The sequence below is a fragment of the Elephas maximus genome, chromosome 15, assembly GCF_024166365.1.
Source record: "Elephas maximus indicus isolate mEleMax1 chromosome 15, mEleMax1 primary haplotype, whole genome shotgun sequence".
In the NCBI taxonomy this organism is placed as follows: domain Eukaryota; kingdom Metazoa; phylum Chordata; class Mammalia; order Proboscidea; family Elephantidae; genus Elephas; species Elephas maximus.
Genome location: NC_064833.1, coordinates 19,085,752 through 19,111,789, shown reverse-complemented (window position 1 = coordinate 19,111,789; position 26,038 = coordinate 19,085,752). Strand labels below are relative to the sequence as shown.

Below are 26,038 nucleotides of genomic sequence, written 5' to 3'. Positions count from 1 at the left end.
TAAACGTCTAAGAGAGGAATATTGTGGAGTAGTATAATCAGAAAAATGGAACTCATATATGTATTTCTAGAGAATGATGTTTTTTCCGATGCTTGGCTGTGCCGGATAGCAGATGAGGGAAGAAAACCTGCGCGCAGTATGTTTGCAGCGTGACACACAGCTGAGTTTTTACTAACAGAATCTGCTGGTGTGTTATGTTTGTTCTAATGAAGCACATATTTGAGATGTGGCGTAGTTCTGTTGTATAAGAGGAAACTTGCTGAGAATACACTCTGACTTCTTGAAACTGGAAGGACTTCTGCTTTTGAAACTTTTTCTTACTAAGCATTGTCAAAAATGTCAGAGTTTGCATTCATCTCTCCCAAAAGTTTAGCTTTCTTTTGTACTTTATTTGAAGAATTCCTTTAATATGATACTGATTGACCGGGAAAAGATAAATAAAAACTGAAAGTTTTTCCTGAAAGGTTTGCGAGTGTATTGACATTTCAAGACATGTTAAGTGTTCTTTAAGAAAAGGCTCTTTCTTTCAGGCCTGAGGCTTCTTGGCATAGGAAGAAACCAGTACATCGATCTCATGAATCAGTGTAGATCGTCAAAAGTAAGTCCATAGTTTCCCCCTTTCCCCGCTTCTTTTAATAGGAGACATAATGAGTTCTTTCTTTGATAAGATATGCTTAATACAGAAACATAAATACAAAAATAACTGCTCAGTATTCTCTAGGTTATAGCTTAAGTGATTATTGAATTAAACAATATTTAAGGCATATATGTTGAGTTTATATTTAAAAATTAGTTTTACTCTGCTGGTCTTTATTCTTTTACTTGTTCGTTTGACTCCTGGGTTTTGCTTAATTGATAAAATAAGTACAGAAAGTATACATGTTCCAAATGCATTTTTTACCTCCCAGTTTCATTTGATTTTCTGGATTTAGGGTCGATTAATGTTTTGAAATAATTTAAGAATTAATGACTTTCTCCATTCAATGTATCTAGAATATTTAAGATTGTAAAACATGAGAGTTTAAAAAAGGTATTTAGCCTGTTAGAAACGTTCTCATTATGTAATGGATAAAAGAAGAAAGTGGTAATTTTAGGTTGACTGCAGATTAAAAGGTTTTATCTCACATGGTTTGTACCGTTGCAGAAATTTTTCAGAAGGAAAACAGCTCGTGATCTTCTACCGGTAAAGCCAGTGGAGATTACCATAGAGGCGTGGTGGGTGGTACAGGCTGGTTATATCACAGAAGATGACATAAAGGTATATATTTTTTAAAGTTCATCTTTTTGTTTTTAAATTTATTTTATAATTTTTAATTATAATTCTATAACTTAAAAAAAAAACAACCACCACTATTTGGTTTTCCTGAAGAAAAATTAAACTTAAATCCACAACTTAAAATGATCTTATTAGGCTAGAATATTGATGGGTTTCCAAGATTAGCTTTAACAGTGAGAGGGACTTGGCCTGGGTTCACGTGACAGTGATTTAGGGTTGTTTATTAGATGGAAGCTGATGCCGCAGCCACTAACAACAGCAGTAATATTGGCTAACGGTTTTTGAGCACTTGCTGTGGGCCAGAAGTGCCAGGCATTATTCCAAGTGCTTTTATATTGTTTCATTTAATTCTCAGAACCACCTCAGAGGTACGTGATATTCGCTATTTGTACCTCCATTTCACATGTGAGGAAAGTAAGCATGGAGGGGTTAAGTTACTGTTGAAATAATAGTAAAGACCCGGGCTTTGAACCCAGGTAGTTTGCCTTGATGGGTTAAACTGCTATATTGAAGTAGCAGGTGCTTTGATAGGATGATAGTGTCAAGATCAAGGGAAATGGTATTCCTGATGGTCAGGTGACATTAGATATAAGCTTCATACGTTTAGAAGGGATGATGATTTAGAGGGGAGGGTAGAGTGGTGAGGGGTCTAGGGACCATGTCATATCTGCGTGAAGCTGAAGGAACGTATGTGAGCATGTGGGCTTTTTTTAGTCTGCATTTTGTTCTCCAGAGGACAAATTAAATCCAGCTGGTGGAGTGCTTGGAAAACAGATTTTGCTTCAGCATAAGTACTTCCTAACAGCTGCCAAATGGTGTCATAAGATACTGAACTTCCTGTTACTGAAAGTAATAATGTGGAGTTTGAATAAAGTGCTGATTTGAGAGACTCAGAATCAGCAGATGAGCCTGATTGCACTTTGAGAAAAGGGTAACTGTCGGGATTTATCAGTAAACACTTATTACTTACGAGTAAACCTTGGTACTTAAGCTCCTTGGGTCTCTACATTCTGTCGTTAACTTACTTGGGCACCTTAATTGATGGTAATATGCATTTTTGGGGGGGGGTGTTGTTTGAATTCTAGAGTGATAAATGAAAGTCACATGTAGTCAGGTGCCTGGGTAGTTGGCGCTCCCTAACTGCTGATCTCAGGGTGGTGGCTGGAGCCCTCCCACAGACGATCTGCCTCCGTAAAGACCGCAGCCCAAAAAACCCTGTGGAGCAGTTCTACTCTGCAGCATGAGGAGTCGCCGCGAGTTGGAATCGACAGCAACTTCTTTTTTAATGTGTAGTTCATTTGAGTAATTACGTATAATCATTGGTTTAAACGTGAATAGGGTTCAGGAGACTTACGAATAAATTAATTTGGACAGACCATAACTGAAAGTTTTTTGCTTTTCTTAGATATGCACTTTGCCTGAGAAATGCGCTGTTGATAAGATCATCGATTCAGGCCCTCAGCTCTCTGGATCACTAGATTACAATGTAGTACATAGTAAGTGGTTAGTAGAAATGATCTTTTGTCACCATAAAAACTTGCTTTTAACCACCAGTAATTAATAGCAATTATGTATCAATTAATCAATTAGGTATGGATAATACTGTTTCCTAAGGCATGTTCGGAAACCCTGGTGGCGTAGTGGTTAAGTGCTTCGGCTGCTAGCCAAAAGGTTGGCAGTTTGAATCCACCAGGTGCTCCTTGGGAACCTTATGGGGCAGTTCTACTCTCTACTATAGGGTCACTATGAGTTGGAATCGACTCGACGGCACTGGGTTTGGTTTGGTTTTAAGGCATGTTATTATTTGAAATGTGACCTCAGTTCATTGTTTTCCTGTATGACTCAGTCCCATACGCTAGAAATTTATGCAAATGAATGGTAAGAAAGATTTTATGTAGGAAACTGAAACTTGAAAGCCTTAGTGTAATTCTTTTCCTCTTCTATTTTACTTTTTTTTTCTTCACATGGCATTCAGTTGTAAGAGTTTTTACAGAAAGCCAGAAATCAGAATTTTTTTTAAATAGTATTTTAAGTATTACATCTAACACAAGATACTTTTGCTTCTCTAGGTTTGTATAACAAAGGATTCATTTATCTGGATGTACCAATATCAGATGACAGTTGTATAGCAGGTACATACATGTTAACATTTTTCAGCATTTTTAAAATGTCTCCAGACTTTTTGTAGGATGTGTGTTCTGCTATCAGTGCCCTCTTGTGTAGGTATGGTGTATATGGTCTTAACTTTGGGGGTTTTAGGAACATCACCATAATTCATTAGACACAAATCGTTCTAGAGATTTAGATATTAGCATATTTCAAAGAAAAACATTTCTTCATTATATTTTAATACCACTGAGATGGTTTTATTTGAATTCCTTCTTTTCATCTTTGTGTTATTTTGGTGTACACACTCTTTTATAAATAATAGAAATCCAAGATAAATCAGACAGCCAGTGCTTTCTGTCTCCCAGGCTTTTGTATAGCATACAGCTCTTTCTTATAGGCCTTTTGCTTTTTTGTTTTTGCTCCTTTACCCCTCCTGCCTGTGAGGCATCAGAAGCACATTTTTTGCAGGCTTTCCCATTCCGAAAAAGCCCCAGTTCCCTTACCTTTCTACCAGGTCCACGTTCTCCAGCATTTCCTCTGCCTCAGTGAACTCTTACAGAGTTCCATGGTGAACTCCATAGCTCTTTGTAGGATGTGTGCTCTGCTCTCGGTGCCCTCTCTGTGCCGGCATGGTGTTTATGGTCTTCACGTTGGCAGTTTTAGAAAATTTGCTATGAAGTGGATAAAATAAACCCAAAGTAGAGATTTTTCATAATTCAGTTCATAAGCTAGAGGTTTCTCTTTTTGAATAGGTATTTGGATTATGCGTTCTCATTTTATAAAATTGCATCACTGAGAAAAGTCTTTATTTATTTTAGTTCCTCCTCTTGAAGGTTTCGTGATGAACCGAGTGCAGGGTGATTATTTTGAAACTCTACTCTATAAAATATTTGTTTCAATTGATGAACATACTAATGTTGCAGAGGTAAGTGTGATGACATCTTATGGAAGAATTTAATCTCAAAATTGTAAACTCTGTTTATATAACATAGGTAAGTGGCTAGCCCTGGTGGTGTAAATGGTTAAGCGCTCAGCCATTAGCCGAAAGATTGATGGTTTGAACCCACAGGAGAAAGACCTGGTGATCTGCTCCCATAAAGGTTACAGCCAGGAAAGCCCTGTGGGCAGGTCCTACTCTGCCGTATGGGCCGCTGTAAGCCAGAGTAGACTCTGTGGCTCTGAACAACAACAAAGTAGGTGAAATTATTTAATGACACAGTGAAATTGTTCTCAGACTCTGTACATGAGCAGATGGTAGACCATTAGTATACTCCAATGTCACCATTCTTCAGTTAACTTCTGCATAGGTGTGTGAAAGTTTTTTAAAGTTAATTGCTTATGATATGGTTAAGTAACTTTTCATATGACTCTTTATGGAGCCCTTGTGGTGCAGTGGTTAAGAGCTATGGCTGCTAACCAGAATGTTGGCAGTTCAGATCTACCAGCTGCTCCTTGGAAATGCTGTGGGCAGTTCTGCTCTGTCCTATAGTCGCTATTAGTCGGAATTAACTTAACAGCAACGGGTTTTTTTTGATCTTATGATAAAAGGATTATAGACTACATTGATCTATCTAGGAATTTTCTTATTTTAAATGAGTCAGAATTGAAGAGTAAGGAATGTTATGGTCATTACCAGAATTAGCACTATTGAGATATAGAAAGAAAAAATTTCTGAATTCAAAATGTACTTAATCTTTCAATTATTTAAAATTATGTTAATTGGTATTAAATTTATATCTGTTACAGCTGTGTAATATGCTGATAATTCTAAGAACCTAAAAGTAATTTTAATTTTATTTTCCAGCTTTCAAATGTCCTTGAGATAGACTTATCCCTGGTGAAGGTATGTTATTTTTATAGTCTTCACCTTGTAGTGTGAATACTGAATGGATTTTACTAATATATTTTTATCTTAATAAGCTACTGAGAAACTGAGGCATTGAGATGCTTATTAGCTCTCCGACACTACTGGAGACCATATTCGTAGAGCCCTGAAGTCCCGTAGAATGCTCTGGACTTAGGGAACGGGTTGACCAAGCTCTCTTGAACTTTCTGAGACATTCTTCCTGTGATTCTCCTGGCCCCCTTAGCTTTTAGATTGCTGTTGTTGTTAGGCATATTGGTGGACTTTTGATGGTATTTGGCAAGGGGACCTAGGACTTTTTGACTCTTGTATTTCCAATTATCTCGTCTCCTTTAAGTTCCTGGTGAAAGAACTGACACGTAGGAATGATAGCAAACATGAAACAGACTCACTACCTGGACCCATGCTCAGTGATTGTTAATGTTGAATTCTGATAAAGTTGGACTGGAGACTTAGCAATTATGAATGAGCACTAAATAGTGCCTCCTATCCATCCTTAACCCTGAATTCACATCTTGGGGTCCTATTGGCTATATACTACAGGAATCCATGGCATCGATTGCCATAGTAGGGGTGCTTGCAGAGATGGAAAAGAGTACGATAAGGGTCCCTGAATTAGTATCCCAACACATGGAGTGAAAGAACACGCACACTTCCTTGTGTACCAGGAAGCACCCTGGTCAGGATCTTGTAATGAGGTCAGTTGGACAGTCAGTTTCTGCTTTGTCGGGGGCAGACCAGGGAGGGCAAAGCCAGAGAGTTGGAAGCAGTCTCCCCCGTACATATTCAACGACCTTCGGGGAAGAACAGGTCTACGGAAAGTGGGTTTTTCTAGTTATGGGATGGAAACGTATGAGAATCACTACAAGCATAGCCTATTACAGCACTTTTTCACCACACATACTCCGATGTCTCTTTTTCTTTCAATGTTAATTTCCGTCATATTCCTTTCAGAACGCTGTTTCAATGTATTGCCGACTGGGCTTCGCCCATAAGAAGGGACAAGTAATAAACCTGGATCAGCTTCACTCATCGTGGCGGAATGTTCCATCTGTGAACAGATTAAAGTAACTCATTTATTCAGTATGAGATACTAGAGTGTCCTGTTGAAAAAAATATAAGAAAATTTATTTACTCGACCTGTCAGTTGACTCTTCTTTGTGTGATGGATCTTTCTAAAAGCTGATGAAAGTTAAGAACCCTCTTCCCAGAAAAAGGCACATAGAATATTTTACATATAATTTTGATGGGTTCTTAAATTCCCTGAAGCCTATCCATGTGCGTGGGCGGAGGGTCTTTGGGCCTATCTCAAGTTTAGGCTTGAATGTAAGACTAGCTTTATATGATTGCCCGTAATTTAAGTACAGATAGTCCCTGGGTTAATGTACAACCCGTAGTTTCAAAACAACCTACATAAAGCCTATTGTATTAAAAATTTGAGGTACATACAGTGGTTTGTAATAACAAATGGGTGTTACTTTGAGACATGCATCAAAACATTATTATTGTTGTTGTTAGGTGCCATCCAGTTGGTTCCGACTCATAGTGACCCTGTGTACAACAGAACAAAACACCGCCCGGTCCTGGGCCATCCTCATAATTGTTGTTATGCCTGAGCTCATTGTTGCAGTCACTGTGTCAGTCCATCTTGTCGAGGGCCTTCCTCTTTTTCACTGGCCCTCTACTTTACTGAGCATGATGTCCTTCTCCAGGCGCTGGTCCCTCCTTGATAACATGTCCAAAGTATGTGAGACATAGTCTTGCCATCCTTGCTTCTAAGGAGCATTCTGGCTGTACTTCTAAGTCAGATTAATTTGTTACATTATTCGATATTATTATTATTACTGTATTATTATGCTAAAGATGTTTTAGTGTATTTAGAAGTATTTAATGTGTTTTATGCATAGGAAGGTACACTGTGTACTCTACACTAAGACAAACATTTGACTAACTGACTTTAGATACGAATCATACCTAACTGTTCCGACCTTACTTACAGATTCGACTTAAAGACAGACTTAGGAACAGAGCTTATTCATAGTTCAGGGACTGCCTATACTGATTTCAGTAACTATTTTTATAAGATCATTTATATAAGTTTTAAAAAGTGAATTTATTCTTCACTGATAGGAGTACGTTAGATCCACAAAAGATGCTTCTGTCATGGGATGGCGGGGAAAGTCGAAGTCCTGTACAAGAAGCTTCGTCGGCTACGGATACGGATACAAACAGCCAAGAAGATGCAGGTTAGCGGTAGCTCATTTCCATTTAGAGTCTGTCTCTGGGTGCTGCGTATGTCTTCATAAAGAGCTTGCTCTCCAGGCTTAAAGTTACTTTATAGGCTTGTTCTGGATTTCATTTATTCCGTGTGCAGTCATTGAATACTTCACCATACTTTGGACACCACTAAGTCTTAGGGTATAAAATTGACAAGAATATGGTACCTTCTTTCTAAGAATTAGTGGTGTAGGGAGAGAAGGCAGTGCAACGAAAAAAACTACAATGACGGAAGAAGTGTTGTGGTGCTTGTGGGGAGCAAAGAGGAACAGGCGAGACCTTTTACTGCCTAGAAAGTTAAAGGAGCTATCATGGAGAAGAAATATTTCGGGAGGCTCAAAGGGAGACAGAGCATGGTGGGCTAAGGAGTTGACGTGGTTTAATGTGGGGGGAGAGGAGGAGAACAGCATAGACTTTCTCTCATTCTACCCAGATTTGCTCAGTTACCTGAAGTCATTAGGGTAGGTAGTCTCGTTCATCTGAGTTATCAAGTCTTATTTACAATCGCTTTTGAAGAAATGTACTATAAAATAAATATTAAAATTAAAAAAAAATTTCTGTTGCCTGCAGGACAGGTTGGACCGGGACCTCTTAAGGCTAAAATGTTGCTTATATTTAATTACGTATTTGCTGGAGATACTCTCTCATTATAAGTGATAGCAAAAAATAATTGTCACTTGAGTTTAAATTATGGTGTTTTTCTTTTAGCTGACACAGCCAGTGTAAGCAGTTTAAGTCTGTCTACAGGATATACCAAACGTATTGCATTCCTATTTGATTCAACTCTCACTGCCTTTTTAATGATGGGAAATCTTTCACCAGTAAGTCAGGTTTTTTTTTTTTAATATGAAAATATTTAAAATTAAGATTGGATATAAAATAATTCATTGCTTTTATATCTTTTTTTAAGTACTAGATTTATTCCTGAAAATCCAACTGATTTTGGTTTACATTCCTTCCAAACCAAACCCGTTGCCATTGAGTCAAATTCCGACTCATAGCGACCCTATAAAAAAACCAAAGCCAAACCCGTTGCCATTGAGTAGATTCCAATTCATAGCGACTCTATAGGACAGGGTAGAACTGCCCCATAGAGTTTCCAAGGAGTGCCTGGTGGATTCAAACTGCTGACCTTTTGGTTAGCAGCTGTAGCACTTAACCACCACACCACCAGGGTTTCTAGCACCCCTGTAGGACAGAGCAGAACTGCCCCGTATGGTTTCCAAAGCTGTAAGTCTTTACAGAAGCAGACTGCCATGTCTTTCTCATGTGGAGCGGCTGGGGGTTTGAACCACCAAACTTTCAGTTTGCAGCCAAGTGCCTAACCACTGTACCACTAGGGCTTCTCATTACATTTGTTAGTGGCGTGTAGTAACTTTTTAGTGAGGGTTACTTTTGGAATTTGAAGGATCAGCCCCTCACCTCATGTACCCTTAAGTTTAAATATATTGCAAAGTATAATACAAGTACAAGGTGTTATTCTTCACATAGAAAGGGAAAATTAAAACTTTAATGATAGACTTGGATAAGGGAAATTTTTATTTTATGTTTGTTTTCTTTATTGCAGAACTTGAAAAGTCATGCAGTCACTATGTTCGAAGTTGGCAAGCTCTCAGATGAGTCTCTGGACAGCTTTCTTGTGGAACTGGAAAAGGTAAATCTAGATTGCATGTTGTGGGACATCAGTTAAAACATCAGTGAGCCTTTCTGTTGATTGTGATGGGTTTCTGGTATATTCTTGCTCAGTCCTACCCCCTTCCCCACCTTGATACTGTGGCAGTATTTAGGCTTAAACATATTGAGTAGATGAACGAATTTTCTGAGTTTATAGTGATATGTCTACCTGATCTAATTCACTGTAATTTAATGTAGCCATGAATAAATGGGAAACCCTGGTGGTGTAGTGGTTAAGTGCTATGGTTGCTAACCAAAAGGTCAGCAGCTCGAAACCAGCAGGTGCTCCATGGAAACTCTATGGGGCAGTTCTACTCTGTCCTATAGGGTCGCTGCCAGTCGGAATTGACTCGATGGCAGTGGGTTTGGTTTTGTTTTTTTAATGGAGAAATGATTTACAGAAACCTTAGTCTTTGTGTAACTTTTAAAAACAAATTTTTCTCAAGTAGCCTTTCCTCTTTATCTGGTATAACTCTCTAAGATCATCTCTTAAGCAGTTTTATTTGAAGTTTTTCTCCCACTTATTTTAAGTCTGGAACAATGTCACCAGGTGTCATAGTTATTTATGTCTACTTGTCCCTTTTAACATCTTGAGGACTTCAGCCATATTTGCCCTTAAACATCTTTTCCCCTGTGAGTACAGTCCTGCTTTGCCTTAGCTCTAAATCTTAATTGCCCTTCTTGGTGTTTTTCGTTCCCTTGTATTTCCTTCTGTCATACTCTTCCTCTTTGTATGCAGGCAGCCTGTGCACCTCACCGGTTCCTTGACTGATCAACTTTGGTGCCTTTTGTGCTTTAGTGATGAGCTTTTAGTAACATGATGTGTGGAGAATTTGTGATGACTCTGTAATTCCTTTATTTCTTTAAAAAAAAAAAAAAAGACATTTTTTATTCATTCTTCCTAGAATTTTCACTTTATTAATGCAAAAATTGATTTGAAATGTCTTATTATTAATTGGTCTGTTTCTTATTGTGCATCATCTCTTGCCAATGAATTTCTTACTATGTTCTAGCACATTTTAAGTTCTGGCTTTTCTGATTTTTATTTTCTCAATGTCTTTTATCAAGAGTAGGAAATTGTAAGACTACAAGATGGTTTTTTACACGTTCATGTATTAGCACTCCTTTTTTCTACATATCATTCTTGGAAAAGCCTTGTAATCTGGAGTTTAGTTTTTGAAAAAGGTTTCTTACCTATTTTTTAAGAAGCCTGATCTTGATTAAACACAATTGTTGATGTTGTTAACTCAGGCAAATTTAATTCCGCTCTTGTCCCTCCGCTCCACGATGGACTTTCCTTCGATTTCCGTGTTGTTTCTGGAATGTATGTGCTTTTACCTGTAAAACAGGTGACTGACTGTGAGGAGAGCGTGCTTGAGGATGTGAGCCCATGAAAGCAGGGGTTTTGTCCATTTTGTCCTCTGCCCTGTCCTTATCTCTTGGACAGGTTGTGGCCCATAGTAGGCACTCAGTAAATCCTTGTTGAAAGAATTAAAGCTGTGTTCCCAGGAATGGTTGGTTGAATAACTTTGGTGAATCACAGACTCCAGTATCCCTTGTGACTAACCCATTGCCAAAATCTATTGCCATTGAGTCAATTCTGTCTCATTCCAACCCTGTAGGACAGAGTAGAACTGTCCCATAGGGTTTCCAAGGTTGTAATTTTTAGAGGCAGGCTGCCACATCGTTCTCCTGTGGACCAGCTGGTGGGTTCGAACCGCCGACCTTTTGGTTAGCAGCCAAGCGGTTAACCACTGTGCCACCAGGGCTCCGTGTTCCTTGTGGTAGTGAATGATACAAAATTGAGGCCAGGATATTCAGAATTAGAGATATAATCAGTGACCATAGATTGGAGTACTTTTCTTAATGAAGCAGAGTATGGGTCTTAGAGGTTTTTTTAATCACCCTCTTTGAATCGCGTATGGGACATATGTAAATGGTATAATTTATGTGCTATAAGTGGTAGAGTTTAGCATTATTCAGTTTTAAAATTATTAGTTTTGCTTGTTGGAATAATTTCTCCCATCTTCATAGATGTAATAGAATTGGAAACTCATTTGAAATTGAGGTTAGCTATTTATTTCTTTATTTTTAACGTCTTACTATCTCTGCATTGTAAAGCTACTTATCAGAGTGACTGACATGAGAGTGGCATCTGCTGCATAACTTGTTTTCTTTTGGTTTAGGTTCAGAGCACTGGTGAAGGAGAAGCACAGAGATATTTTGATCATGCTCTTACTCTGAGAAACACAATACTGTTTTTGCGTCATAATAAGGACCTAGTCGCACAAACTGCACAGCCAGACCAACCCAACTATGGTATGATATGATGAATAGATGGAATTTTGAGGACATGGTTTTATGAAGTGTCTTTCTATGGAATTAAATGGGTTGTGCTCACTTATTTAATCATCATTTCTTTGATACATTTTGTATAGACAGCATATTGAGTTGATAACCAGAGGCATGTTTTGTGATATTTTTTGCTTGTCAACTGTTTCTTACCTTATTTTCCCTTTTCGTCTCATGTGCCACTCAAATCTGTAGTATTTAAATCGGTCTAGTACCTACAAAAAAGCTTGGCGTGTTAATTTTTTTAAATAGCTGGATGGAATTGAGAATAGGCTTTAGTTCTGAGTGGGTGAACAAATGTCTGAGTTTACTTAATTTAAAAAGCAAAAAATTCAAGGAATAAAGATTCTATCATATGAAAATGTTCAGATACTGCTGTAATATTTACTGAAATATTTCACTTTTAAAAAATAAAGAGGAGAGAAGATCATTTCCTTTTAAAGGGTGAAAGAAGCAATAGCAATTTGAATGTACCGATCGATGAACTGTCATGTGGTTGTTACTCTAGCAGGCACTTCCGGTTTATGGTAGGTTGTTGTCAGTGGATGCTGTCAAGTGAGTTCCTACTCGTGGTGACGCCACGTGACAGCGTAGACCTGCCTCATGGGATTTTCTGGGCTGTAGTCTTTACAGAAGCTGATCACCAGGTCTCTCTCCTGTGGAGCTGCTGGGTGGGTTCGGACTGCCAGCCTTTTAATTATCAGTTGAGTGCTTAACCAGGCGTCACTATGGTAGGTAGGGATTCCTGAACTTCAGTGGGGCTGATGGTATATCAGAATTTCCCCCCGAGATTCTGATTCAGTGGGTCTAGAGGTCTGGAATGGCAACCCAGAAATATGTATATTTTAGAAAGATTATTTTAATGCTTAGCCAGTAATTGGAAATTGAGGGAGAGAAGGACACAGTTTTCTTGTGGCACTTAGGCTTTCAGAGTATGCCACCATCGTGGAGTGGTTGGGAATGAAGAGAGAGTCAGGTATACAACAAGCCCATTTTTGCCTTTTTAAAGTGAGAAGTAGCCTGAAGACTCAGTGGCAGGCACTGTTACCCTTCTAGACCAGAAAATAGAGATTGTCAGTTTTAGATCTCAAAGTTCCTATGTGATCTTCTTAGGAAATTTGGCACTTCTTAATAGACTAACTTTTAAAAGAATTTAAAATCTCGAAGCAGTTACCAGCATTTTGATTTAGACATTTTTGTTTCACATTATCAGTCTTTCAGTCTGTGTGTATGCTTGTTAATAATTCAGGTCTTCCTCTGGATCTCTTACGCTGTGAAAGCCTTCTTGGTTTGGACCCTGCGACTTGCAGCCGAGTTCTGAACAAAAATTACACTCTGCTTGTTTCCATGGCTCCACTCACCAATGAAATCCGGCCCATTAGCAGCTGCACCCCTCAGGTGAAGACCCACGTGGCAGATCAGTACTGCCTTAATGTCATTTTCTCCCATGGTGACTGGGAAAAGTGGTTTCAGAGTCCTGTTTCATTAATTATCGATTTGTGGATACCAGATTCTAAAATTACCGACTCAGAGAACAATTTTGTATTTTACGCTGTTTTAAGATGAGATTATGTTCAATTTCTGGGATTATAATTGGCATATTTTATTTATGTATCATCTAGTGACTTGTGACACATCAGATTAAAATTTTATCCATAGATGCAATATTTTAAGGGGAATATTCTTGGATGCTCTAAGAAGGAAGCCTAGATTGTGTTAAGGGATGAGATAAATTTTATTCGGAAAATTGTTTTAGAAATGCTATTTGATGCTAAATAAGCTGAAAAGAAAATACTGTGCTTTAAAGCTAGAACTCTAGTTATCCACCTATAGAATTTATATGTAAAAATTGCTTCTCATCTTCTACTTTTTAAAAATAAATTAAACCCTCCAAAAAACCCATTGCTGTCAAGTCGATTCCGACTCCCCCAAAAAATCCATTGCCGTCCAGTCAATTCCGACTCATAGCGACTCTATAGCACAGAGTAGAACTGCCCCATATCGTTTCCACGGAGCAGCTGGTGGATTTGAACTGCCAACCTTTTGGTTAGCAGCTGCAACACTTAACCACTACATGACCAGAGTTCCCAAAAAAAGATTAGTTGCATTTAAAACTAATTTAGTTGCATTAAGTGTGTATACTTAGCAAGAAAGTTGAAGCCTATATTGTTTTCAGAGCGAGTGAGGGCAATGTTGCTGTTCTTCGGTACTCCATGCCGCCTGCTTTCCTAGACATGTGCAGGGTTTGATAGTGCAGAGAAAGGAAGGGACCATTGCAATGGTGGCTCACCTTGCTGTCTGTGCTGAACTAGCTGCCTCAGCGAGCAGCCTCTCTCCACTCTCGTTTTGTCCTCGGTATTCAACAAGAGTGTTTGTAGATTTACACTTACCAACCTTTTTTTTAAATGATTTTTTGTCCCCACCCTTTCTTCCCCACCTTCCTTCTTTTCTTTGACACAACCTGTAGGCATAGTGGGAATCCATTGTTTAAATGAATGGTAAGAACAATGGTTGGATTGATAGGTGGTCCCTTTTATGAAAAATTGTATGTCATTAATCATAGTAATAACCAGTGGTAGTACAGAGCTTATATGCCAACTACGATTTTAGGCCTTTCTGAACAACCTTGCAGTGCCCTTACTCGGTAGACATTTTATAGCCATTTTACAGCTGAGCAAAATGAGGCACAGAGAGATTAAGTTACCTTCTTAAGGTGATATGGCTGAGGTAGTGGGGTCAGGATTCAAACCTAGGCCACCTGCTCCACAGTCTGTGCTCCTGACAGCATTGATAAGACATGCTTTCTTAATTTCAGTATAAAATGGTAACTATTTAGAGCATTTAAAATTTATTTTCATAAGGATCATAGAAGTTACCATTGGCACAAGGCATTAACTGGTTACGTAAGACTATGCCTGGTAACTTGTGAAATTTGACTACTTTAGATAAGTATTACTACTTTATCTTACCTGTTTTCTAATTGTAGCATATTGGACCAGCTATCCCAGAAGTCAGTTCTGTCTGGTTTAAACTGTACATTTACCATATCACTGGGCAAGGACCACCGTCTCTCTTACTGTCCAAAGGTACAAGACTTCGAAAACTGCCAGATATATTCCAGGTATGATGGGTCAGGTTTTTTTTTTCTTTCTTTTTGAGGAGGGTAGAAATTGGTGAACAGTATTACAGATTATTTTCTTAATTGATTTCTTATTTCCGAATGCCGTTTATGTCTGATTTCTTTCTTCCCCATAGGGTTATGATCGATTACTAATAACATCTTGGGGTCATGATCCCGGGGTAGTTCCTACTTCTAACGTGCTCACAATGTTGAATGATGCTTTAACACATTCTGCAGTTTTAATTCAGGTACTGTTACCTTATTTTAATAAACTGGATTTTATTTTTTAGAGTACAATTTGTCTAGTAATTTGAAATTTATAAAGCTGAAACGTAAGGAATCAGAGATCTGGGTTTTACTTCTGGCCCTTTTTCTAGCAGTAGTGAAGGGTGGTAGAAACAGCATGGAGCGTGAAGTTAGAACCAGGTTTGAATTCCAACCTCGCCTTTTGCTAGCTCTGTGATGATTAAACAAAAAAATGTTTTATTGAGATATAATTCACATACCATGTAATTCACTCCTTTAATGTGTACAGAGTCAGTGGTTTTTAGTGTATTCACAGATACTGTGAACATTTTCGTAACCTTAAGAAGAAACCCTTTAGCTATTACTCTCTTACTCTCCTCTCCCCGTAGCTCTAAACAGTTACTAATCTATTTTCTGCTCCTCTAGAACTGCCCGTTGTGAACATTTCATGGAAGTTTTAGGGGCTCAGTCTTTAACATATAGGACATGGCAACCATGAGAGGGTGCCAAGCAGAGTATTAACGTGTCAGTTGTGTTTTAGGAACATCAGTTTGGGCACTGTGTTGAGAATGGGTGGGAGAGCAGGTAGATGCCTGAGGCAAGAGGGCGATTAAGATTCAGATAAGAGATAAGTTCAGATAAGAGATGTGGGGACATCCCAGATTAGGGAAGTGGTAAGAAGAATCAAAAAGATGGATTTAAGAAATCCTGTGAATGTTTTCGCAGCTGCATTAACAAATTATGTACCATAATTTATTTAGCCAGTCTACTATTGATGAGCATCTTGTTGTTTGTTATTATAACGGTCCAGCAAATAACTCGGTATACGTTTCATTTCAGTGCAGGTTTTTGAGTTTTGCATTCTTAGTCCATGGCATGCTGTGTGACTATGGGATTCTTCCACCACTTTTCTCTTAGAACCATAGCTGACCCTTGTGCAGGTGCACAGGGACATCACCCAGCCTTCACGTGGCCAAGTGATTTCCCTGGCAAATCACCTCCTTCTTTTTCCTTAGCGCTTGACTCACTGAGAAACACTGTCCTACAGGTTAATATACATATAGATGTCTTTGCTTGCTGTGGAAAAGTAGAAAGTTGTTGAAAGCATTTTGATGGAGTATGAATTATGCAGTCCTTCTCATTTTTTGAATATCAGTTATTGGAAATGCAGGTTTTTCTTAATACCTTTCAACTTTTGTTTCTTTATGTCTAGGGGCATGGCTTGCATGGGATAGGAGAAACTATCCATATACCGTTTCCGTTTGATGAAACAGAACTACAAGGAGGTACCTTACTTTTGAATTGTATCCATTGGGACTTTTTTTTTTTGTCATTAATCATGGCAACAATTTGGTGGAAAACAGAGCAGGAAGTGACTCCTTAAAATCTGCTATTAAAGCATACTGGTAAAAGGTAGTTTTCTGTCATGTGCTTTTTCCCGCAAAAACGGAGAGAATGACAAGACGTAGCTAGGATCTTTGGAAGAATACTAGTCTGTCTGTCTTAGAGATGAGGCGACTAAGTGGACATCTGCCTAGATGGAAGACTAGATTTTCTGTATGTTTACCCTTTTACTTTCCGTTGTTTATATGGGAGTTGGAGAAAAGACAAGTCATAGGAAAAATTTTATGCCTAGAAAGTTAATTTTTTTCCTGCCACTACATACTGTTTTTTGGGGGTTGGGGTTTTAAAGTATCCAAAGCAAAGTTTGCCTCGTCATTCTACAGATTAATCAGCCTGCATATGTGAACAATATATGCATGTAGACTGCTGCTAGAATCTTAATGGTCTCATATTTTAATTTTTTAGTCGTTTTTTTTTTTTTTTTAATTCAGAACTGGGTGCTAGTGAATATTTCTATATTACCTTGCCATTTACAGAGCACTTACATGTATTTCCTATTTCAGCATTTATTTTTGCTGTTAAATTTTTCTTTTGCTGTTAGAATTTGAGTGGATGCAGGATTTTGAGTTATGATTAAATTAGCTAGAATCAAGGTGGGGCAGGGAGCCCTGTTTAATATTTTCTCTTTTTAGAAGTGGATGTGAGCTAACCTACCTTTGATGAAAGATAGAATGTCTGTAAAAGCAAACTCATTTTCCTTTTACTAATAACTTTTCACAGTTGAATATCAAGAAATTGTTTTTGGAAGAAAAATACTATCTGATTCAAACTTATGTGTATTTAATAGCACTTCTGTTGCTCCGTGAAAACGGCCGTACTGTAACCTAATTTTCTGGTCTCATGGATTTTAGAGAGCAGCAAATGGTTCAAGTAATTTAACATATGTTAATTCATAAAAGAACTTACTGTTTTTCCCAAATATTAGCCATCACTGTCCCCTGCCCCAAAGTAGAGAAAGGAAGAAAAATTTTATAAATTTCATTTGCACAAGGCTGCAAAAGCCTTATGTTTGTATTTAAGATTCTTTCTTCTGCTTGTTATGAATAAATATGAACAGAGAGTTTTCTCTTCCAAAGAGTAGCCCCTATTCAGAAATAAGTGTTTTTCTGAAACAAAACCTTACCATTTATTCCTATAATACTTTATAAATTCTACAGAAAAAAATCATTATCTACCTGAAAATATAGATAGTGGTCACAGGATCTTAAAATTTATAAAACCTCAAGAACTGATTAATGGATTCCTTACCTTGGGAGATTAAAAAAAAAAGAGAGAGAGACTAGATATTACAAAAAAGAGGTATCTTCATATATAGATATAGGACATCTGTATAACTTCACACATTTATAAGAACTTGAGCTAATATCTACTTAATTAGAGATATGGTTGCAAGTATATTATTAGCTTTAGTTTCAGTAAGAATAATTTTACTTTCTGAAATTAAAAAAATATAGAAGCTCTCCAAGTAGGTATTTGAGGCAGACTAGAAACATACAGAGAAGCCAGGAGAATTACCTCTGACTGGCCCTGTTTGTTTACATAAAAGCAAGTAATTTGATCTGATGACAACAAATGCCTCCTGAAGACTGATTGTGTTGTATGTATACCACATCCTTCTGCACTCACAGGTATTCACTGAAGTGGATCTTGTTAGATAAAAGTATAAATAAGTATAAATGTAGTCCTAAGAATTATTTAATAGAAGAAAAGCGTATTTAAGTTTTTTTTTTTTTGGTGTTCCATTATAAGACTCCTCACTTACAATGTGGTGTCAACTCTTTGTTAGAGTTTACTCGTGTCAACATGGGTGTTCATAAAGCGTTGCAAATACTGAGGAGCAAGGTGGACTTGCAGCATTTCTGTGGATATGTCACCATGCTCAATGCTTCTAGTCAGCTTGCAAACAGAAAACTCAGTGATGCTTCTGATGAGAGAGGTTAGTAATAGCTGGGTTCTTTGAATGGAAATAAGTGGTTTTGGGTTTAACATAATCTTAATCTGACTGTGTGGATTTCCATGGGGATGATAGTGTGGAGGAGACATAGAAGCAGTTTGAACAGAAACTGGGAGGTCAGCTAAGAGGCTTTAGTAATGATCTAAGCAAAAGTTTAAGCTTGTGTTCTGCCTTTTCAATCTTGGTTGCCTTAGGCCAGGGTTTCTTAGTCTTGGCACTGTTGACGTTTTGAGTGGGATGATTCTTTGTTATGGGAGGATGTCCCATGCATTGTAGAATATTCAGTATTCCTAGATACCAGTGGAGCCCTAGTGGTGCAGTGGTTAAGAGCTCGGCTGCTAACCAAAAGGTCGGCAGTTTGAATCCCCTAGCTGCTCCTTGGAAACCCTATGGGGCAGTTCTCCTCTGTCCTACAGGATCTCTATGAGTCGAAATCGACTCAACAGTACTTAACGACAACAACAGATACCAGTAGCATTCCATTCCCCCAGTCATGATGACCAAACGTGTCTCCAGATGTTGCCAACTGTCCCATGGGGAACAAAATTGCTCCAGTCAAGAACCACACCTTTAGGCCAGACTATTTTTTTCCGTTGTCATTACTATTGCCTGAAGCCCTCATTATGTTAGGCTTAAGACGGATTTATTGGCAATTTATGCTGACTACTAGAATCCTGATGTTGTATGTGTCCTTTGAATTATAAGGAGAACCTGATTTGGCTTCTGGCTCAGATGTAAATGGGAGCACAGAGTCATTTGAAATGGTCATTGAGGAAGTGACTGTGGATTCAACAACAAAACAAAGCTCTGGTAAGGCTTTAAAAATGGCTCGTACTTTTATTAAACTGATTTCTGAATTTTAACTTTTCAGTTAAGTAATTTGGATGTCATTTGTCTTTAGTATCCATAGTGGACCTTTTAATAGGTATTTTCTTAGAAATGTTTTATATATTCAGAAAAGTATTATAAAAATACTACCTGAAAGTAATGACTTAAGTTGTATTATTCCTGTGTTAAATATTTTAGTCCATTCTCTCATCCTGTAGATGTCTCGCAATATCCTTTCTGGGCAAAACACCACTTTCAACATCTGTTGAAAGCAATGTACCTTCTCCCCAGAAACATGTACATACTCAAAAAACATCATGTTTCAGAGATTTAGTGGCCTCCAAGGCCCCATCCCCTGGCAAACCCATTGATGGTTATCACTTGGTCAGGAGGAATCTCTGGACCTCAGGTTAAGAAACCCGGTCGGTCACGTAATATGTATGTGTGGTTAAAATAAGGAGCTGATGTATCTGTCCTTTTGTAGTTGCCACAACAGAAGCAGATTGGGTTCCTCTTGAATTGTGCTTTGGAATTCCTCTGTTCAGTTCTGAGTTAAATCGGAAAGTTTGTAGGAAGATTGCTGCACATGGCCTTTGCAGACAAGAGAGGTGAGCGTTTGTGTTCATTGTCATCTTTTCATCCACTAGTTTTGTAAACTCACTAATTACTTTCCCTGCTTGCTTTTATTCCACACAGGAACAGAGCAATTCCCTGTATGTATTTTTTGATTGAATAAAAATTGCTAGTTTAAAGGATTTGACCTTTAGTAGATCAGAAATTAGGAACACAGAAACATTTTGGGCACGTGTTTTAGATGATCATAATTAACGGTATATTTACTTAGTTACCCAGTTTCGGTGAGGGTGAGATGAAATAGGCGTGCTTATGGGGAATATGATCCTAGTTTTTTAAATATATAACTGTGTATAGAAAATTTCTCTTGTGTATTTTTCTCTCTCCTTTTTTTAATTTTATTAATTTTGTTGTTTAGAATACACATAGCAAAACATATACCAATTCAGCAGTTTCCACATGTACAGTTCAGGGACAATTGATTACATTCTTTTAGTTGTGTAACCATTCTCACCCTCCTTTTCTGAGCTGTTCCCCATTAATGTAGCTTCACTGCCCCCTCAGGTTCCTACCTAATCTTTCAAGTTGCTATGGTCCTTTAGATCCCATATAGCGAGCTCTTAGAAGAGCATAATGCTCAAGGCAGACAATCTGTATTAGTTCCGATAAACTGTTTGGTTTTAAGAACACTTCAAGTGATATTTTTGTTTCAAGGTTTACAGATCATCTCAGGGCAATAGTTTCAGGGGTTCAGCCAACCATCACGTCTCCAGGAATTCTGGAGCCAATGAGAATTTGAAATTCTGTTCTGCATTTTTCTTCTCTTGATCAGGATTCTCCTGTAGAATCTGATTGAAACGTTCAGTGATGGTAACCAAGCGCTAGCTAGCTCTTCTGGTCTCATGGCAAAGGAGGCGGTTGTTCAGGAGGCTGCTAGCCGCATGTGCTTAAGTTATTAGTGATTGTCTCTTGTGGTTGAGTTAGGGTTGACTTTCCAAATTTTATTTACTTTCCTCATTTTCAAAAACAAGCATGTATTATCAGAGGTGACATGTAGGTTTTATTTCATGTGCCAATTCTGATCCGTTGGGAGTGGCTGCTAAGAGGCAATGTTGTAAAGGTTCTGAGACTATTTGGGGTAGCAGAAAAGAATAGCATTGAATCTGATTGTCATTGGAATGGTGTGGAGGGACGATTTAGGTGGCTTATACTAGAAAATTAAGTCCTCAATTGACAAATAATTTTAATACCTATCCTCTGAAAAATAACATACGGGGACACTTTTAGAAAAGTGGAAGTGCTACAGAGTTTTAAAGCTCACCATTATAATCATTAACAACTTACATATTTTCAAATTAAAAGACTTAATTTAGGTGAGGAGATGTATGTGAAATTTTGTCAGGTTGTATTTTTAAATTGATTTGGGTATTTGAGGTTTGTATGGTGGCTGTGGTTCCTCAAAGTGCCTGAGTCTTCATTTTAAAAGTTTTCTTTCATTTAACATTTCTATCTACTAATAATTTAAACTTTTCTTAAACAATGTCTTTTCTACTTTGGCTATACATGATGTTTCATTTCATTGATGCGTTATATTATTATTAAACCATGCAGAAATTTCATTGATCCAGAAGCATTGGAATTGTTTTTCAGAAAATTGGGATTTAGTAGGATATGTATATGTATATAAATGAATTTAAATTGCTAAAATTAAACTGTTGGGAGATATCAGTTCTTGTCATATTTATTTTTACCTCCTTCTCCCCTTTTTTTCAGCCTTCAGAACCTCTTACATTCCAGTAGAAAACTCTCTCTACAAGTCCTTAACTTTGTTCACTCATTCCAGGTAACAAAAAAACAAATTGGTGTTTTATAACACTTTATAGTATGTAAGACATTTCCATGTTTGCTTTTGAGACTCCACAACAGCAAGACATGAAAGAAACATTTTCTTCATTTTATAAATGAAGTTTCTGGGATTCAAACAAGTTGATTGACTTGCACATGATGTCACTGGCCAGCTCTTCTGAGTCTAAAGTTTGGGCTCTTTGTTCTCTGCCAGTGCTTTATTCAACAGAAATGTGTTAGGCATCTACCGTGGCCACACCATACTGGGCGTTGGTTCTCAGGTATGGCACACTTCCATTTATAAAACTATAGTCAATCTCCACTGGGAGTTGTTCGCTACTGCAGTGAAGGCCAGTGCTCAGTACTTTTGTTCCCCCCGCCCCCCGGAGGAAAGAAAGGATGCTCTAGACTTGATATATAGATAGGCTATTCAAATGGAACATTCTGTTCAGAATCTCCGATCCAACACTAGAAAATCTGTATTCTGGAGTTTTGTTTCATTCACCATTCATTAAATATGTGAGTCGCTACTCTGTGCCAGGCCCTGTGCCGGGCGCTAGGGAAACAGTGGTGTGTAAGACACTGATGGAGCTGATAGTGTTGTCTGAGAGAGACAATAATCAAGTCACAATTCAAATATGGAAATGATAGCAGATTTCCATAAGTGCACTGAAGGAGCCAAACTGTGATGGCAAATCCAAAGGCAGACCTAATTTAAATAGGTGTGAAAGTGGAGATGATATATAAGCTAAAACCTAAAGGGTAGAAAAAAGTGTTCCAGGCCAGGCTGGGTAGGTGCAGAGGTCCTGTGTCAGGAAGCGTTCTGTATATGAGGAAGCAAGAGAATGCCAGCGTGGCGGAAACCTCGTGAAAGAGGGGTGGTGGCGAGAGTGAGGTTGAAGAGGAGGGCAGGGCCTTGTGGAGTGTATTAAAGAGTATGTTTTATGCTGAGTGCAGAGAGAAGCTATTAAAGGCATTTAAGCAGGAGAGTCACATGACTTCTGACTATCTGAAAACATGACTGTAGTTACTGTTTGGGGAATAGATTAGAAAGGGGCAAGAGTGGAAGCAAGATCAGTTAGGAGGCTCTTCTAATAGTCGAGTGAGAGATGTTGGTAGCAGAACACTCTTTTCTATTAAAAAATTGTGTATCCCTAATGAAAGTGTATTTATTACTTCTACACTGTTGTACCGGTAAATTATGTATATTTGAAAAATTAACAAAAATAGAAATTTTATAAGAATGCAATAAAGGAAAAAAAAAAAATCTGATACTTTTTTCATTGCCATCTAAATGATCCCCCGGAACCTAAGTGGGTCATATAGGGAAGTGTCATTTCTCAGGTCATCAGACTCCACTTTTCTCATTAGTTATATTAAATAGTTTTACTCAAGTGTTGACTATAGAATTTTCTCACGTCTCTTGATCTTTTAGGAAGGTGCTTCAATGCTGGATATTCACACAGAGGTCAGTTTTCCAAGTTTGTTTCCACAGTCGTCGTATGCCGATACGGGAGTTCCACTTCCTGCAAAGAACTTAGTATTTAAAGATGGAATCCTGTCAGAATGGAGTGGACGGTCACCTTCCTCACTTCGTATTGCTAACCTCCATTCGCAATAATTGGGTTCCAGCATTTGTTGCTCGCCCGCCCTGCCTTTTTCTTTCTTAGCTTTAGCTCTGTAGGGCCAGCCACTGAAGAGCTTCCTGCTGCTGCTGTGCAGTTCATGCTTAAATGGTGTTCAGAGCTTGGGGAACATGGTCGTGTTTTCTGAAGTTTGTTCATTATTGCACATCCCAAGGCAACAATGAGCTTCTTAGCAGGCAGCGCTGTGTTTTTTACCTTGAGACAATCTGCGTTTCTTTTATAAAACTGAAGATATACTTTATGATGACTGTTACGTTTATAAGCAGTCACTATGAATAATATTGCAATGGTGATTTTATATGTTAGATTATCAGACATAAATCTTGTTTAATTTTATATTTTGTTACCTATGCTCTAGGGGATCATGGGAAGAGATGGAACTCTTCCCCTGAAAAAGGCTTCTTGATACTTAAAGTAGCAAAACTGTAAAACCATAAACATACAGTATTGAGAGATGATATGATGGGGCATTAAGAATACCTGTGGATGTCTGTAAATTATGTATATCAGCTAGACAATGTTGAAGGTATATAAATCAGCAGAGTCATGTATAACTTAACCTTGATTTATAAGGTCTTAACGATTCATTGACATCTCACAAAAAGCTTTGGAAAACATTCTATTTTTAAATGATGTTTCTATGTGGACTTCTGTTGTCATTTCCTTTGGGCTTTATATTTTTCATAGAGTCTTTATGGAAAAATGGAATTTTTTTTTTCCCACTCTCGTAGCTGTGGCTGCTGCACGTTTTCACCCTGATTTTTGTTTGGTCGCTGTACCAGTGAATTGTTATGACATTGAATTTGATGTTTTCAAACCCAGGATTCTGATTTAGGCTAAAAGTACATGTTAGAAGCACTAAGGCTATGTCTTCTGATCAGAACACTCTAGCGATAAGCCTCCTTTGAAGATACGTTCTTAAGAATCTGGATCTTAAATTTACCTGCATAGTTTTGGAGGAACATGATAAAGAAAAATTGTGTAATTTCTAAGTGTTTCTTGGCTCTTTGGTTCTTTTACTGTCTCAAATGTTAATTAGAATAATTGGAATCACTCAATTTTTCAAGTTACCTTCCTTAGGAAGTTTGTGCAGTGTTACAGTTTAGTTTAACTCCTCCGTAATGATTGTTTGCTAGTTTAAAACTGTAACCAAACTAACTGGTCAAGCAACATGTATCTAAAACACTTAAAGCATTAGAGAATCTGGGAATGTTATCCTAGACACTTTGGCTGATAGTTTTTTGTTGTTTCTGGAACAGATATTTGTGTATTTAATATGTTCTGGAAATGTATGCCTCTCCTAAAGCTGTTAACGTAAGTAACCATGCATTCAACGCCACGACCTGTCCATAGAATCGACTGTTTTGGACCAGGCTACCTGTGGCACAGCCACTGCTGCATTCCGGGTAAACGCAGCAACGTTTAGTTTTCTACTCTGTCTTCTATGAGGTAGAAACCAAGTATATGCTATAAATGTCTGTAAAAGGAAAAATGCATACTAATATTAAAATAATTTCTTATGACTGTGAATCACTCACTTATTTTTCCAGTAATTGGTATTGTACATTCCTAGTGCTGTTAAGTATGTATGTGACTTTTATGGTTTTTCAGCTGAAAGTTGTAAAGTGCGTCGTTTGATCAGGGCCCTTTAATCTCGTTTTCATTTGCTTTGTTCAGGTTAGCTGTAGTTATTTATTCATGTACTAACAATCTAAAGTCTAATGGAATGACATGTACACTAATAAAGAATGAGTGTAGCTGTTGGCAGTGAACCCAGTTGTTGGTGATTTAAAGCTTAAAATATGAGAGTGATTTGCTGCTGTATCTCCTTTGAGAGATAATGGAGGAAAAAAATAGAGCCTAATACGATCATGAATTTTAGAGAAAGCATTAAAAAATGTGGTCAACTCTGGTTTTTGCCTGGTTTCCAGCTGAAGCCCTCTCATCTGCATAAGGAGGGAGAGTCTGCGTTTGAGAGCTGTTAGCAGAGTGTGAAATGCTGCTCTGTTGATGCTTGGCTTTGTGAATTTGTCTTTATTTCATTCATACAGCAACTCCTGTAAAATGCATCTCTTAAATCTTAAAAGTGTTGATCCAGTTCAATGAAAAGGTAAATTAAAAATATAAACTTTGTTATTTGCCAAAGAAGATTTGTTAAATAATTTGTATCCAGTTTGTTTTTGCAAATGTTTAAAATGATTTCATTTGACTTTGTGCCCCTTCTCCCAGCCCCCCATCTCCCGCCTTGTGTAGCTTAAACCGTGGCACACATTCTTTGGAAACCAGAGAAAGAAGAACAAATATCAGAAAGGACAGGGAAGTTAGTGTGCTACGATTTCACCTCTCAAGTGGGTCTAAAGAAATGCTCCTTTATGGCAGTTTTAAAAAAATGTGGTCATTTGACTTCCTTCATTCTTTCTTTTTTTAAAATATGTGATCAGATGATTTTGCATTTCTTTTGAGGGTGAATGTTGGTTTCTATTTCTTGATGTTTATGATTTTCTGTGCCACTCATGTCTTTTTGTTTTATGTTCAGTGTTTCAAATACAGTTTGTATTTAAAGATTTTAAAGTACCAAAACTGTAACCAAGTACAGTGAATTGTTTTCTGGTATGATGTTAATATTATACAATGAAGTGTATACAAGTGTTGTCAATTTGATTATTGACACATATAACATGTTTACAAATAAACTGTGGTGTTGATCAGCTTACTATGAAAATGTGTACAATCTTCTGTAAGTCCGTTTTAAAACTAAGAACAGCCATAGTTTCAGTGCTATGTTTTTCATATATATATATATGAAAATATAAACTGTATTAAAGATACATAAATATTATATAAAATAAATATAATCTTTTTATATTGG

The 26,038-nt window shown here is 37.6% G+C and overlaps 1 protein-coding gene across 1 annotated transcript in view; it reads left to right on the top strand.

Annotated features, from left to right (window-relative positions):
- FAM91A1 (family with sequence similarity 91 member A1) overlaps positions 1–23,932 on the top strand; it is a 39,360-nt gene extending 15,428 nt beyond the window's left edge. The window contains exons 5-24 of the mRNA XM_049853804.1: positions 531–598; positions 1,145–1,258; positions 2,682–2,772; positions 3,346–3,408; positions 4,204–4,310; positions 5,190–5,228; positions 6,204–6,316; positions 7,380–7,495; positions 8,235–8,347; positions 9,094–9,180; positions 11,387–11,519; positions 12,802–12,950; positions 14,539–14,673; positions 14,808–14,921; positions 16,133–16,205; positions 18,110–18,259; positions 18,983–19,087; positions 19,590–19,713; positions 21,452–21,521; positions 22,959–23,932. Of these exons, the coding sequence (XP_049709761.1) occupies positions 531–598; positions 1,145–1,258; positions 2,682–2,772; positions 3,346–3,408; positions 4,204–4,310; positions 5,190–5,228; positions 6,204–6,316; positions 7,380–7,495; positions 8,235–8,347; positions 9,094–9,180; positions 11,387–11,519; positions 12,802–12,950; positions 14,539–14,673; positions 14,808–14,921; positions 16,133–16,205; positions 18,110–18,259; positions 18,983–19,087; positions 19,590–19,713; positions 21,452–21,521; positions 22,959–23,144 (2,150 nt within the window). The 3' untranslated portion in view covers positions 23,145–23,932. The remainder of the gene's footprint in view (positions 1–530; positions 599–1,144; positions 1,259–2,681; positions 2,773–3,345; positions 3,409–4,203; positions 4,311–5,189; positions 5,229–6,203; positions 6,317–7,379; positions 7,496–8,234; positions 8,348–9,093; positions 9,181–11,386; positions 11,520–12,801; positions 12,951–14,538; positions 14,674–14,807; positions 14,922–16,132; positions 16,206–18,109; positions 18,260–18,982; positions 19,088–19,589; positions 19,714–21,451; positions 21,522–22,958) is intronic.
- Positions 23,933–26,038: the final 2,106 nt, after the last annotated feature.